The sequence below is a fragment of the Anopheles moucheti genome, chromosome 3, assembly GCF_943734755.1.
Source record: "Anopheles moucheti chromosome 3, idAnoMoucSN_F20_07, whole genome shotgun sequence".
Taxonomy (NCBI): Eukaryota; Metazoa; Arthropoda; class Insecta; order Diptera; family Culicidae; genus Anopheles; species Anopheles moucheti.
Window position 1 is genome coordinate 79,925,122 of NC_069141.1, and position 15,195 is coordinate 79,940,316.

General features: G+C 42.8%; 2 protein-coding genes across 9 annotated transcripts; both read left to right on the forward strand.

Moving 5' to 3' along the window:
* The first annotated feature begins 117 nt into the window (after positions 1-117).
* LOC128302110 (serine/threonine-protein kinase tricornered) lies at positions 118-6,512 on the forward strand. Of its 6 annotated transcripts, none has more exons than XM_053038842.1 (6): positions 118-192; positions 258-602; positions 2,535-3,183; positions 3,255-3,892; positions 3,973-4,136; positions 4,224-6,512. In XM_053038842.1, exons 3-6 carry the CDS (start codon positions 2,719-2,721, stop codon positions 4,331-4,333), a joined length of 1,377 nt encoding a protein of 458 aa, XP_052894802.1. In that variant the 5' UTR covers positions 118-192; positions 258-602; positions 2,535-2,718; the 3' UTR covers positions 4,334-6,512. The 6 variants fall into 6 exon arrangements, 5 of the variants coding, with proteins under 5 accessions (XP_052894802.1, XP_052894801.1, XP_052894803.1 ...); XR_008287366.1 differs by having other exon boundaries at positions 187-602; positions 4,224-4,411; positions 4,542-6,512; XM_053038841.1 differs by having other exon boundaries at positions 187-602.
* A 2,033-nt stretch (positions 6,513-8,545) lies between these two features.
* On the forward strand, positions 8,546-15,134 carry LOC128301935 (plasma membrane ascorbate-dependent reductase CYBRD1). 3 transcript variants are annotated; one of them, XM_053038614.1, is made up of 5 exons: positions 8,546-8,700; positions 13,694-13,961; positions 14,024-14,232; positions 14,294-14,448; positions 14,515-15,134. In XM_053038614.1, exons 2-5 carry the CDS (start codon positions 13,751-13,753, stop codon positions 14,687-14,689), a joined length of 750 nt encoding a protein of 249 aa, XP_052894574.1. In that variant the 5' UTR covers positions 8,546-8,700; positions 13,694-13,750; the 3' UTR covers positions 14,690-15,134. The 3 variants fall into 3 exon arrangements, with proteins under 3 accessions (XP_052894574.1, XP_052894576.1, XP_052894575.1); XM_053038616.1 differs by lacking the exon at positions 8,546-8,700 and adding an exon at positions 9,835-9,844 and having other exon boundaries at positions 13,779-13,961; XM_053038615.1 differs by lacking the exon at positions 8,546-8,700 and having other exon boundaries at positions 13,688-13,961.
* The last annotated feature ends 61 nt before the right edge of the window (positions 15,135-15,195 follow it).

The window sequence follows — 15,195 nt, forward strand, 5'->3', positions numbered from 1 at the left end:
AAAAAATATCATATTTATAAATCGTCCAAATGTCAACTCCAGCTGCATAGTATTCCCCACAACCAAAAGGGCTTTGTGAAGAGAAATCATAGCTAGCTGGTCTACTCTCGCACACGACAAAGGGCCGTTCGTGACGCAAGGTGATCGCATCAACGCACAAACCGAGCTGTGGGTTCGACCCTGTCAGAGACGGTGGTTAATTTACAAAGAAATTTCAGCACAACAGTGTACGTAAATACATTTTCTCTTCTCGTCAGAACTGGAAGCAAATTAAACGCCAGCTCGGGAAGTGGAAATCCCGTTAGGGAAGCAGTGTGTGGAGCCGTGCGTGCGTTCGTTGTGCTGCCCTACGGCCCTACGTTTCCTCCCAAACGTCCGCTCGATTCGTGCGCCCGACACAAATCACCGTCGTCATCAGCAGCACGGAGAAGGTGTAGGTACCGTCGTCCCGAAAGGTGGTGCGTACATGTTGTGTTGCATTCCGTGCCCTGTGTCGCCGTTGTTCTGTTTTGGGGGGACGAAGGAAAAACACGGCAAAAACCAGAGCAACTAGCCTGGTCAGCAGTAGCCAGGAACTGGTGCAGAGTGTTCAGAATCGACAGGTGAAGCAATCGATGGTTTTCCACCACTCGACAAAATGTGCCCGTGTTTGCAGCATTTCCTCGTAACTGCGGAAAAGTTCTTGCATAATAATAATAACAGGACAAAAAACCCAGCTTCTGCGAAAGGTGCTTCCGCGTAAACTAGCAGTGTATGCGCGCGTGTATGCTCGCGGTGGTGCGTGCGTGTGTACCTAATGTGGTTTATTGCGCGATGATGTGATATGTTGTTTGCGTAGCGTTTCTATTTATTTTGCATCATCACGAAGACGGGCCAAGTGCGTATGTTTGTAGCGCTCCATCTTCCCAACTCCCGGTTTGGTCCGCCTTTCCGATTGTCCAGTGGGATGACATCGTTGCTTTTTTTATAACCGAATAGAGGGAAGATGGAGAAAAGATGGAAAGGGAAATGGGAAAACATTTCACCATTTCACCTTTTCATCGACAAGATGTGAAAAATGAATGCTTGCATAGTAGGCCGTACAGTATGACGATGATATGGTTCTGTCAGTTTTCGTTTTACTCCGTTACATAAAAATACACCTCCACCAGCGCGTGAGGATTCTTGTGGTGTCAACCCCGTACACTAGAGCGAGTCCAGCGTTTGTAGTGCGCGCGTGCCCTTCCAACCATCTTCAGCTGACCCTTTTGTTCTCAGCCTTCCTCTTTCCATCGATACGTTTTCCATACGTTCTGAAGCGAAACGTGAAGGGCCATTGCAATGAAGTGCAATAGGTGATGAATGCACTGCTAGCAGTGGTCGTCTGCTACAGTTAGACCAATCTCTACATAGCTCTCTAGCGAATACCACTGCGAAAACCAAATTGCATATGATGCACTTACCTGTAACATGAAGCTCCCCTCAGAGTTGTTTATGTAGTAGATTACTTTCCATTCTAATAAATTTAGCAAATTTTGTTCAATTTTGTCTTCCTTGTCTGATGTTGGCAGATTTTGCGCTACTAATTATAGTTCTGCATGAGCCATTTGAGATTTCTTTGAAGAAACCTACCTATCGAGCATCGAAATCCAACTAGAATTTTTTCATAAATTGCAAAAAATCAAGCAATGAATTGGAATATGAAACAAAAGGAAGCCCGGAAAGATTGACGATCCCTGTAATGTATGGCTTTTCATGCAAAATCAAGAAATATCGAATGAACACTTCAATGCAATCCCACGAAGAAATGCACGTGCCTCTTTTGATTGGACATGTGCGTGACAATAAAACCACACCGTCAAACCGTCCTTGCGTTATCGAAGTTCAGAAGCCCCTGCTAAACCCATTGTGTACGTTCTTTGTCTACTGGTGCTCCCACAACTTGCGGAACGGGTTTCCCTTTCCCGTTACAAGCATAGAAGGAAGAGAGAAAGCGAGAGCTTTTTATGTCACCTGAAGTATTGCAACGTAAAATGCATCATGTTTTCAAAACTGGGCGCACTGGGGGTGGTGTGAGCAATCGTTTCGGTGTGTTCGAATGAATCCGGCTGTCCACCGTCTTGTCAATAGCTTCACATAACGTGCTGTTGCAGCACAATTAGATTGAGACACGGGGAAACCGTGGTGGTACAGCATAAACATACAGAAAAAGCCCCAGAAGGCACTGTGGCACACTGTTTAGATTTGCATTCGTTGCTATTTTCTTTCTCCCTGCTTTTTGTTTCCATCTATAAAATGACGTAGTGAGGTAAAGGGTTCACTTTTACTCCACACACGGTTTCTCCATTGTCAGTTAGGCGCCCTTTTGTAGTCGCTTTCCGTTTTCTGCGTTTTGCGCGGGTCAAAGCAAGCAAGATGCAAAGCAAAGTGTTCGTCTAGGGTTGCTAGGGAAAGAAATGGTCGAAGTAGATATGAAATCAATGACCCATTCTAATCAGAACACTATTACAACACGCTGATGTTTAATGCATGTTTGTTTGATTACGTTTTTGCAGGCCTTACTCATCGCGCACGGTTGAAGGTTACACATTCTAAACACCCACCCTTCCGGACCGGGGCGGACAAAAACGGATCGGTTTGGCAGACAGTTAACCAGCAGGTATCGCCGGAGCACCGGGAGACGGCTCCGAACACGGCTTAGAAACGGAAGGCGCAAACAGCGTACCACTGACAGGCAGCATGACGGCGACTGATAACACGGTTCGCTTCAGCGATCACACGCTCGATAAGGCAACGAAGGCGAAGGTGACACTGGAGAACTACTACAGCAATCTGATCACACAGCACGGCGAGCGGAAACAGCGCCAGGCGAAGCTGGAAGCATCACTCAAAGATGAAACGCTGTCCGAGTCCCAGCGGCAGGAGAAACGAATGCAGCACGCCCAGAAGGAGACGGAATTTTTGCGCCTTAAACGGTCCCGGCTGGGGGTGGAAGATTTCGAGGCGCTCAAGGTGATCGGACGGGGTGCGTTCGGTGAGGTACGGCTCGTGCAGAAGAAAGACACTGGGCACGTGTACGCGATGAAGGTCCTGCGCAAAGCGGACATGCTCGAAAAGGAACAGGTGGCCCATGTGCGGGCAGAACGGGACGTACTGGTGGAGGCTGACCATCAGTGGGTGGTAAAGATGTACTACAGTTTTCAGGTAGAACGATGTTATAAACCAACGAACCGTTCCGTTTGCTAACCAATTCTTCTATCGTTCCCTTTCTGCAGGATTCGGTAAATTTGTATCTGATCATGGAGTTCCTGCCGGGTGGCGATATGATGACACTGCTGATGAAAAAGGACACCCTATCGGAGGAGTGCACACAGTTCTACATCGTTGAGACGGCACTGGCAATCGATTCGATCCATCGGCTCGGTTTCATACATCGCGACATTAAGCCGGACAATCTACTGCTGGATGCGCGTGGCCATTTAAAGCTATCCGATTTTGGTCTCTGCACCGGGTTGAAGAAATCGCATCGTACCGATTTCTACCGTGATTTATCGCAGGCTAAACCGTCCGATTTTATCGGCACCTGTGCGAGCCCGATGGATTCAAAGCGACGGGCCGAAAGCTGGAAGCGAAATCGGCGAGCACTCGCGTACAGTACTGTCGGCACACCGGACTACATCGCACCGGAGGTGTTTCTCCAGACGGGGTACGGGCCGGCCTGTGACTGGTGGTCGCTCGGTGTGATCATGTACGAGATGCTGATGGGCTACCCACCATTCTGCTCGGACAACCCGCAGGACACGTACCGGAAGGTAATGAACTGGCGGGAAACACTAATCTTTCCGCCAGAGACGCCCATCTCGGAGGAAGCTCGTGATACGATAGTGAAATTTTGCTGTGAAGCCGAACGACGGTATGTGTTTTTTTTTTTGGTTTATCATTTGGTAGACAAATAGATTTTATATTCATGTTTTGTTTTCCCCCTCGAAATAGACTCGGTTCGCAGCGAGGAATTGAGGATCTGAAGCTAGTGCAATTTTTCCGTGGTGTCGATTGGGAGCACATACGAGAGCGACCAGCGGCCATACCTGTGGAAGTGCGCTCGATTGACGATACATCGAACTTTGACGAATTTCCGGACGTAGCACTAGAGATACGTAAGTGTTGATGGGCAATGAGAAAATGTTTGTCCTTCGCAAGATCCACACATTTTTATGTCTTCTAATCTATCCACTCATTTACAGCCGCCCACCCGCAACCGGAAGGGGAAGTGCTCAAGGATTGGGTGTTCATCAACTACACCTTTAGACGGTTCGAAAGCCTTACCCAGCGTGGTACACCGACGAAAAAGTGAGCTGTGAAGAAAGTATCGCAAACAGGATGAAACGAAGCCCTTGTAAAACCCAAGCAAAGCAGAGTAAGCAAGCAAATTGTGAGTAGTTCCGATCGTTCAATCCTGCCAGTGGAAGTCGGTCGGTGTACGTGCGATATACAGAGCCCGCTAAACGCTAGTGCGTCCCAAAAAGAAGAAGCTGTTTTAAAAAGCTTTGTCGTCGTTTCAGATCCTAAAGGACAATAGGAACGGATAGTAGGATATGTAATGGAAGATGATTTCAGGCCTTTGGGATATCGCGATGCCCTGTGTTCTGTTTCGTCATTCACCGGTGGCTAAGAGGTATCAAAAACAGATTTTCCGGTATTTAGTAGACAGACCCAATGCGGACTCCAATCTGCAACAGGAAATGTTGCTCCCGTTGCTTAGTCTTACGCACTACAAACAGCAAACCCAACTCGTATCACAAAGCTTGCCGGAGGACAGAAAACACATATTTCAGGGTTCGCAGTTGGTGGTAGAATCGAACAAGATTTATAGATGACAGCCAGGACAATAGCAATGTGCCGGAAAAGATGAGAGTATGCCTGGTGGACCGGTTGCATGGATTGCACGCAATAAAAATGGTCCATTTCCCTTACCTATGGATACGAAACATTGAAAAACGCAGGAACTAGACAAAGGAATAAATAACTTCCGGGTGGCAAACAGATTGTGCAGGATACTATGAACTATAACAATTCCCCTCAAGATACTATGACATCGTTTTTCACGCTAAGTCGCTGTTTTGTTTCCAAAATTATTAGCTGCTTGTTTTGTCTAACGTTTATTTGTTCTTCCTCATGTACCAAGTACTAGCCGTTAAAATAGGTTTTTTTTCGTGTGTTTCGTGTATGAAGTATAAGTTGAATATTGAAAATGTTTTCTCGTGTTCGCTCCAGTTGAAGGCCAAGGCCGCAAAGGATGTAACGTGCACTATTACATATATTTATGAATGAGAGATCTCTCCTCCTATTCAAGTCCCTGCCTACTGCCGACCGTCCATTGAAAAAGCGTATGAAGGGCAAATGTGAACAAAAGAGAGAAAGAGCGAAGGTAAAAAGGGGACATTTTCAATAGTGTTTGGACATAAAGTGAAAAATTTATCTTTCGTTAGGGGGTTTCTTCTGTTAAGTTATTAAATATACTTGTGTTAGGAGAAGATGAGCGAATGAAACAAAACCAACGTGTGTTAGAGGAAGGTGAAACTATGTTAAATTAACGAAGCAAAGAAAAAAAAGAAGACAGCCGCCACAGCAGCAGTAGTTCCGCAGCTAGTTGTCCACGGACAAGTTTTATAATCTGAAGCATGGCAGTGATGAACGAAATGAAATCCGTACTTGCCTCCTTTCCTTCCTTATAGCTTTCCAGGCATTAGGAAGAAGTGACTTATCTACCCATAACAAAACCTACACGAAATATCAGTTTAAATCGCTCCCCTGTCTAATAGTAGCGTTTTAAGCGATTTTTTCCTTTCTAAGGATACATTTGATTTTAACGAAAATGGTGATTATCCTAGGCGGAGGCTCTGCTAAGAAACAGTGAATATCGGACAAATGGAACAACATGAGCATGTTTGAGCCCATAGTATTAAATAGAATATTGTAATGTATGATGATGATGTATTGTATTGTATTGCATTGTTTTTTTTTTAATTATAATTATGATTTGTTCGTAAGTTAATCGCAAAGCACTCATAATACACGGACCTTTCAGACAAACAGAGAAAGAGAAAAAGAGAGACACAAGTTCGCCCAAACCTCACTTTAAACGCGGGTGGGTCTTGATAGGTGATGAATGTGAGCGAATATGATAATAAAATGACATGTTGTGTCCCTTAATTGTAGTCTACCGAACCATGTTGCACTGGACCGCGGTATGGCATGAACGACGTGTCCATCCCTCTCGGTTAGCGAGGAGCATCTCTTAGCCGTAACGCAAGGCGCGTACGATTAGGCAGCAGGCAGCGTAACGTAAAGAGGCCACCAGTCTCGTGGAACGCATTAATTTGTACATAGTGTTTTCACATTCTTAGTCACCATCATAATTTAGCACCGTACTTTTTGTCTTGAATTTTATGTTGGAACGTTCTTGTTTTTTTACATCTCCTCATCCCCATCTCCAAAACGAACCGGTAATAAATTAAACAAATGCGCTTAAAAAGTAACACTGATTGCGATAGGTTTGTTTGTGTGACTGAATTAGTTGAAAGAACCAATCCTAGACGTTTAATGGACAACCATTTATAAGATCTTTCAGTTCTAGCACGAGATGGGTGTTGTTTCGATGAAATGGACGCAGATTTTGGAAATCACGACCATTTGGAGCAGAGCAAGGCGAAAAGCCGGAAATTCTACAAGATGTTGTTCTATCTGAATTACTACCATGGAATCTAGCAACTGGAAAACAACCAAAGGAGTAAAACCAACGGAAAATACAAAAACTGCAGAAGAAACCAACCATTCAACGCTTAGCTCTGAGCTTAACCTCATCGAAGATCATCGTACGAGAAAGATTAAGTAGTCAGTAGTCACTTGAGCTGTACTACATCAGTAGATGAAGTAGATCGTGGGGCACCGTATCTGCAATCGGACAAGAAATTAAACATAAAAAATTAGATACTTTCTACTTTACACAGGAGACTCTCACGGGGTGCGAAAATGGAATACGGCGTTACTGGAAGTCGTGATGAAGCTGCCGGACTTTATACCCAATTAGGAAGGGCAGGATCAACAACCTGTTCGTCACCAAACTGGAAGGATCGTAGTTACGAATCAATAAATTTGAAATTTCATTGTAACTGTCGCAAATATCTCCTAAAAGATCATCACAAACAAGGGTATTTATCTTGAAAGTCCGTCGGATTTTTGAGCGTATCGCTGAGCATCATGGTATGCATGAGAAGCTTGAAGTGTCTCTGTTCCACGCTTCGTTTCACGCAGACGCTTATATCATGCAATTTTGAAAGGTATGTTTAAAAAAATACCAGCTTATTATTTCTGTACCTATTATGAACTCGAACAAGTGCAGTGTGCTTAACAATGTAGTAGAATAGAATAAGCGTCAGTAAATCACAACGCGCTCTGTTGAAGAAGATAACGTGCATTGAAGATTTCGGTATGAATTTATACGTTAAGCGCTGTAAATTGTAACAGCCAAACACGCCGGGTAGTGGCGATAAGCTGTACATACAGTTTCTGACATCTCCCAGACAAGAGATATCATTTAATCGGTAAAGGGCGTAATAATTGCTGGACGATCTATCTAGGGTCAATAAAGTAAAAGTAAATAAGTCAGAAAGGGCAAATAAAAACATGTGAGCTTTTAGTGCCATAAATAGAGGATGTAGTTGAAGAACAAATTACATCAAAACGACAATTTGCCGATTGCTGTAAAGGGCGTTAGGTTTAAAAATTTAAATCAAATTATTTCATTAAGTGTGCTTGCATGTGTTTGTATTAAACACCCAAATGTGAAGTTTTAAGAAAAAACGGTGGGATTTGTATATAAATGGCTCATAAACATTTATTAAACTACACAATGACTAACTCTGTCTCTCCGTACCGGACCATTACTGTAACGTATTTCCGGGCACGGGAAAGATAAGTATTTTCAAAGGAAATGAATAATCTATGTGATAGCAAATAGAAAACGGCATCAACATCAACAAACAAACAAACAATAATCGAAGATTTGCGGTGCGCCAGCAATTAGAAAAACAAAAAAACACCTAAATGATTCGAATAAAATTCCAAGAATTTGTAGTTGTGAGAAGAAGAAACAGTAACAAATAAAATCAGAAAAAACAGACCATAAACAAAATTTAAAAACAAAATAATAGAAAAGAAAATAACAGTGTAAAAAAGTACTCGGTTTCGCCATTTTTGTAGCTTACTGTTTTCCCGTAAGCTCTGCAATAATCGAGTGAGAAACCAAACGAAAAGCGCTCTCTTTCTCTCGTTAGTGATTTCGCTGATCGTTTGATAAAAGCTCTAGTACACTGCGTGTCGCATTATCAACACTCTCTGCTAGCTAAACTTTTGCTGGTCTGTCTCTCTCGCTTTCTCAGCACGAAAAACAGCCAGTTGAGGGTGAGTTGTGCCCACTGAATAAATCAACCCCTCGGGCCAGCGGACTGGTCCAACAAACCGTTTATTCGCAGATACTTCACAGATTCGTCATAGAAGCGAACGCTCTCAGTTCAGCTTTGCCCGTCGGTACCGTTCCGCGCATCGGTCTCGTGCGTTTTATCGTGGATATTCATTTTCTCAACCATTTGCCGCGAATATCCAAGCCTTTCGTGGTGCGTGTGCGTATTTGGGGCAGCAACAGGAAGGCAGGGAAACAAGGTAATGCTAGTTCTGCCTCATCCCATCAGCGGGATAATCCCGTTTCTACATCTGCTGTACTTGTTTGTGGGGTGAAATTGTGTGTCCGCATGTCGCCGAGTGTACCAGATGGTGATGGAAGCATTCAGTGTCCTATGAAGTTTAATGTGTTTTCCATTACTTACTTCTACAAGAACGATTTAAGTTTAATTCCCGGTAGAACTTATTCCATCCGGTTCATTCGTTTCATCGCTTACTGCAAGAATGTTTTAATTGCATTCCAACCACAATGGGAAATGATGCCTCAAGCGTGAGCAAACGTGCCATTCATCAGGTCTCGGTTAATGAATTTTCCATCCCTCGAATAGGGAGCTTTTCCAATGGGAGCTGCGCGTGCCAGTGTGCGTGCGAAGTTAATGCAACAGATGTACCAGATGGTTTGTGGTGATTGATTGGGAAAAGTTTACTACACTTACCCTCCCCAAATTCGTTACAGGTGGAAAAGCGTGTCTTAAGGTTTTCCTTCACTGTGCGTTTGTGTGTGTGTGTGTGTGTGTGAGGGGGGAGTGTCTGTGTGTTTGAAGGTGTGTGTTCTCGTTTAAAAAGAAACTTTTACAGCTCCCTTCAACAAGTTGTTTGTTTTTGTTTCGGTGTGTTGACCCTGAATAGTGTTGTTCATTGCCGCTCCTCTGCTGCAGTGTTGTTACTATTAGGAAAAGCTGTCATTATTTACAAACTTTTCCGGTTTCGTACACTTAACTTTTATGTGATGCTGTCTTTACGTCAATTTACTCTACCATTTTCCGGCCGAAACGAACAACATATGTGACTCCATGCCCCCCGCATGTTGTATGGTACAATTCGCTGTTCCTGTTGCGACTCCTGCTTAGAAGCTGCAGAAGGCTGAAAGCAAAATCAGCATACACACGTACAAGAGTTTGGGTCAAGGAAAGGGCGTGCGTGTAGGCTTGAATGAAGAAAAATGCCCGTCGTGTTGTGTCGTGAAGGAAAATGTTTTTGCCAATGGTTTTTTTTTCTTCTGCTTCTTTCCTTCATGCTCCGTGCGTTTTAATGAGCAAAATTACCGGACCGGGCAGGTGTGGGTATGTGAGAAACTGTTTATGTGCTTTTAGTTCGCTGTAGTTTTTTTATCGAATGGACCCCGGTACGTGTTTCTCTACGTGGCTGTATGTTCGTGGCCGACTGGATGAATGTCACAATTTGTTCGTTTGTTTGAGCTAAAGTGGAAGACACGAAGGGTTTGATTGGGGGGTGTGTACCGGTACAAGCAGCTGGGATGTATGGGAATTTTATACGGTTAAGCTAATCGGTTGACAAGTCGCTATAATGAAACGAGAAAACAATCAACTTGTTATTTGCAGTTGATAGAGTCTTAATGTACTGCAATTAAGACCAATTAAGATAACCAATCATTTTATACATATCACAAAAATACTTCAAATTTAATTAGTTTTGTTAGAAAAATAAAACTTATGATCCTCGAAACATTAAAACAAACACCCTTAAAATATAAATCACGTTTTTCTTAGTAGTTCTCAACTGAAGATGAGTTGATGTGGCCAAACAATGTAAAGTTCCATTCCTCGCCTCATAATAATAAAAAAACATCTGTTCAATTCCTGATTATCCTTTTTAGTTTTTACGTGTCAGTGATAATTATTTATCTTTCTAAATTATTTTTTCGAGTTCAATCGATTTGTAATCCATTAACGTTAAAGCTCAAAGCATTTTCAAAGTTTCTGCTGAATTCTCGTTCAATATATCGTTATATTCCCAGGTTTTGGACGCGTTGTTTGGTTTTCCAGAGCAGATTATCTGCTGAAATTTATAAAATCTATTTTGGAGTACTCTGATTGTTTTTTAACACCAAAACGCATCTTTTATCCCAGTGTCGTATCAATCGATAGAACAACTCCGTTCATTACAGATGAATTATTTCTACCTTTACACCCATAATGTCTTTTCCCACTTTCTCACTCAGTCCTTGATCACATATCTACGGTAATCTTTAATTCACGTATGAAAACCTCCTTCAGTCGACCTCTCTTCCGTACGTACGTATCATCCAGTGCCGTTGCTCCACACCGCAGCACTAGCATTATCAGCTACAAGATAAACCAAGCGAATGTCAAGCGTTTCTCCCCCACACGAGCCATGTTGATGAAACGTGAAAGAATCTGCAAACGCGTCGGGCGAGCAATGTGAGCTGAAGCAAAGAAAAGCAGCAAAGCAACCGAAAATTGTTCTTTATCTTTCACATATGACGTGTGGAACGTGCTTGACTCGCGATTAGAACGCTTTGGGATGGCACACGAGCGCGAACCACCCGGTTGAATGGAAATGGTGAAAAATCAATAAAAAAAACTCTCGCGAGTGGTTGGCTTTTACATTTTACATGAAAGTGTGTTGAAAACGTGATATTTTTAGACCTCTTTGACCACTGAATTGAACGTCAGTTTGAATTAATTAAACGCCCACTAACCCTGGCCCCGGAAATAGTGCCCCGAGCGGTGGTGCTCTTTGCGGTGGTTTATTTTGCTATTAAAATGGCAGGAAAAGTAATTCTCCAAACTTCCTAGTAAATATTGTGCGGTACCATTCGTTCCAAGTGGTAGCAGAAAGGTTCGCACAAAACGTCCCTTTTCCGCGCACACCAACCAGTGTAATGCGGCGTATGATTAAAATACTGTGCGGTCAATTATTTTATTTGTCGATGGCGCCTCCCAGGTCATGGCATTGAAATGGGAATGTTTCTGTTGCTTTCGGCTCACCGCGGGAAATTAATGGATTTCGGTGGGGAGAAAGCAGAAAAGTTAGCAAAACAAGCTGAGCTCTGGGGGGAGAAATATTTTGTTTTTTTTCGTAAATATTTATTTGAAGGCGTGCATTTTTGAATGACAAGATTGTGAATAAAATGAAGGAAAGGCACAGTAATTGGGTAAACACATTTATGAATTTTTTTAAAGGCTGATGACGATTTTTCTCCGAGGCCTTAGCAACAGGCGTTTCGTTAAAGTTTTCTTTTTCTTTAGACCATTCCGATGTCATACTCACATGGAAATTCGATTATCTTAGTAAATGAGACAACTTTTCAACTAAGCATTCTACAAGGACGAAATTATGATCAATAAAAAATATGCTTGAATTTTATTTCTTTTAATCGAAATTCCAATCCAAAAATTACAAAAGAGTAGAGTTTCAATGATTGCTTAAATGCATTAAGTTCCTTCGAAACATCATCTCAAGAGTTGTAGTGAATAAATCCCAATTCTGTTTTGCAAAAAAGCATCATTAACCTCAACAATGCCCACCACTGGCAATGGAAATTGATCCATCTCATCTGCCGTGTGCTTGTCCTTCGGTGGTCGAATGTATGAAAGTGACTTAATTTGTCCACGCCTTTTGATGTTGATGTTTCGCCGTTACAAAAAATTACCCCAAAAATTTGATGAATCAGATTTCTTCGGTAAAAAATCCACCTTGAGACAGCACATGATGGAATAAAATATCATCCAACCAATCGGGCCCGGGTGGATATGGTTGACGTAATACAATTGTGACTAGGTTAAGTTCATTTCCTGCCGTTATGAAACGCACCCATCGCAAACGTAGCGTAAGGAGTTCCTTTTTCAAGAGGAAGAACGTTATCGTGATCGTTATCGAAGCCAATCTCGACAAACCGGAAGACAATCCTCAAACGTAGGTGTGTGCGTGCCAAGTACAAGGACGTTTGGAGAGGAGAATCTTCCGCCTAATGACATCGACACGGTGCCACGCACATGTGATGAGTTGTTGGTATAAGGCGGGGAATGTAACTTTCTAAAATAAATCACTTTTTGAACTAGATAGCTAGTAATTGGATGGTCAGCTAATGACAGACTAATGAAGGCAAGGTATCTCGCAAATATAATAAATCGATCGAACCGATAGGTGGCTCTCATTAGATGAATAAACACAACTACCAGAAACGTTAGTTGTCGGTATTGAGTCTGATTGTTTTTATTTCTGTTGTGGAGTTTGCGTAACAGTTCGATATGAATCAAATAACCTATTTGAACAGTTGTTCTATTGCGTTGCGCTAAATGGGCGTTTTGTACAGAGATGTCAAACTCGTAGCACTAAAAGAACGAACGGTCTTAAATTGCTTGTGTTATTACGATCACCCTATGGTAAGGAGAGGATCGATGACTAATGGTTTAAATGACTTTCAGCTGCGAACAACAACACTTTGAATTGTTCAATTGCATCGTGAATCATTGAAGTTCAAGCTTTTAGTCGTAAAACTTAAACTCAACCATTGATAGCCTACATTCCATTACTGTATCTGTATTACTGTTTTATGTAACGATGGTATGTAATTAAAGCCGTGTAATACATCATCTCAAGCACAGGTATAGTCCATCAATCAGTACCGCAAGCGCTTCCTTTTGAGCCATGGAGCGGTATTGCGTTTGTGTTATTGCTATTGGGTTTTCCCTTGCATTGAAATGCAATCATAAGCAAAACGAATCGAATGTGCTCTGTTTACAGTTCGCTTTTCAGCTGGTAGGTGTTGGATTTTCGCTTACTTTGAATGTTTATTCCTTTTGCGAATTCGATACGGCGTAAATGGTAGACTGCTGAACTGCGTATAGACCAAAAATCAGACTGACTGGTTCGCTTTAATATAATAAAAAATATACGCATATGTAACTAAACTCAATCACAATGAAACGACAAGATAAAAAAAGTACACAGCATAGATCCAAAAACTTATCTAACTATATATTTTAACTAAAGTATTATAAAAAATCAATAGACTATTTGTGACACCTAAGGACTTTGAGACTAACTTAGACATCGATTCCAAACGGTCTAACATACCAAAAATTTCTGAGAATGATAAGTTCTCAGTTCTGGTGATATGGATAGATTATTCTAACATCTAACTCACAACACAAGACTTCATTAAATTATTCACGATTCTTATATCTGAATGATCTTCTGATTACAGGTTATTCTCATAGCAGTACCATAACCCAGACGTAACGTGAACCCCTCCGGCTACAAAATGGATAATAGTCCGCCGCCACCCTCAGCATTGAACAACTTCCGAATCTTGTACCTGGTGACGCAACTGGTCGGCATCACGATCATCATTCTGGTGAGCTGCTGGATCGGCATTCATCTGAACGGGCTGGGCTGGTCCTCACGCCCATCCATACAGTTCAACTGGCATCCACTGCTCATGTCAGTTGGCATGATATTCCTCTACGGCAACTGTGCGTACTTGTCTAAACCAATCTTGGTCTCATCGCTCATGAGTATGATCTTTCCTTTGTAGCCATCTTGATCTACCGTGGATTCCGGTACGCTCGTAAGAAGCCGCTTAAGATTACGCACGCTACAATTCACGGTGCTGCGTTCATCTTCACCGTGGTGGCGTTGGTGGCCGTGTTCGATTCGCACAACCTCGCCAAACCTCCGATCCCGAACATGTACACGCTACACTCGTGGGTTGGATTGTCCGCCGTGATACTGTTCTCGCTACAGGTAGTACTGGCTGTTAATGTCTAAGTCCAATAGCAATCTAATTCCGCTCTCTATCGCGCAGTACGTCTTCGGGTTCGCGGCCTATCTGTTCCCGGGTGTACGTGAACAGCTGCGGGCATCATACATGCCGGTGCATGTATTTTTCGGAGTAGCTGGATTTGTAATGGCCATCGCTGCCGCACTGTTGGGTCTACTAGAAAAAGCCATCTTCTCGGTGTAAGTATCGCGGAACGGTTGTCCAATGAAAGGGATCACAATTTAATGAGCGTTTCTCTCCTGCAGCCAGAACTATTCCGCACTACCACCCCAGGCTGTTCTGATCAACACGATCGGGTTGCTCTACATCGTTTACGGTGGGTTGGTCGTATTTCTCGTGACCGAACGGCAGTACAAACGACATCCCCTGCCCGAAGATGTCATGCTACTGACGCACAGTGCTAGCGTCGGATCATCGTAAACAGTGTCCGCTGTGTTTATGGTCCCTAGTGGAAAGATCTCAAACACTTTGCCGTAGCTCTAGACCCGTACATTCCCAACGGAGGCAGACATTGAATCCTACAGCATTCCAACAGCATAGTATTGACCCATCGAAGGTGCATTTGAAGAGTCTTGTAGAATGCGACTCTCTAGTGCTTCTACTCTATCCGAGTGTGTATTATTAGTCCATACCATTGACGGCGAGGTGTCTAACATTGAAAAGTTTCTGTGTATATATATATATATTTAGCGAATGGTACCTCAGCTAACAAGCGAAAGGATCACCCTTTAACACTGGGGAAAAGTATTTCTAGGGATTTACGCTCAAATTTGTAACTCTTCTCCCAAAACAGTACTTTCGCTGTGTTTCTGCTGCTTTACATAATGTACAACTACATACATACATATATTTAATAAACCTTATCGAATGCATCAAACGTCACACGCTTGTACGAGCACGTGGTCATGTTACGCCGCTACTACTGC

Coding starts and splice junctions, on each gene's coding strand:
- LOC128301935 (XM_053038614.1), top strand. CDS start 13,751: ATGGATAATAGTCCGCCGCCACCCTCAGCATTGAACAACTTCCGAATC. Junction 13,962..14,023: donor GATATTCCTCTACGGCAACT/GTGCGTACTTGT, acceptor TTTCCTTTGTAG/CCATCTTGATCTACCGTGGA. Junction 14,449..14,514: donor GAAAAAGCCATCTTCTCGGT/GTAAGTATCGCG, acceptor TCTCTCCTGCAG/CCAGAACTATTCCGCACTAC.
- LOC128302110 (XM_053038842.1), top strand. CDS start 2,719: ATGACGGCGACTGATAACACGGTTCGCTTCAGCGATCACACGCTCGAT. Junction 3,184..3,254: donor AGATGTACTACAGTTTTCAG/GTAGAACGATGT, acceptor CCCTTTCTGCAG/GATTCGGTAAATTTGTATCT. Junction 3,893..3,972: donor TGCTGTGAAGCCGAACGACG/GTATGTGTTTTT, acceptor CCCTCGAAATAG/ACTCGGTTCGCAGCGAGGAA.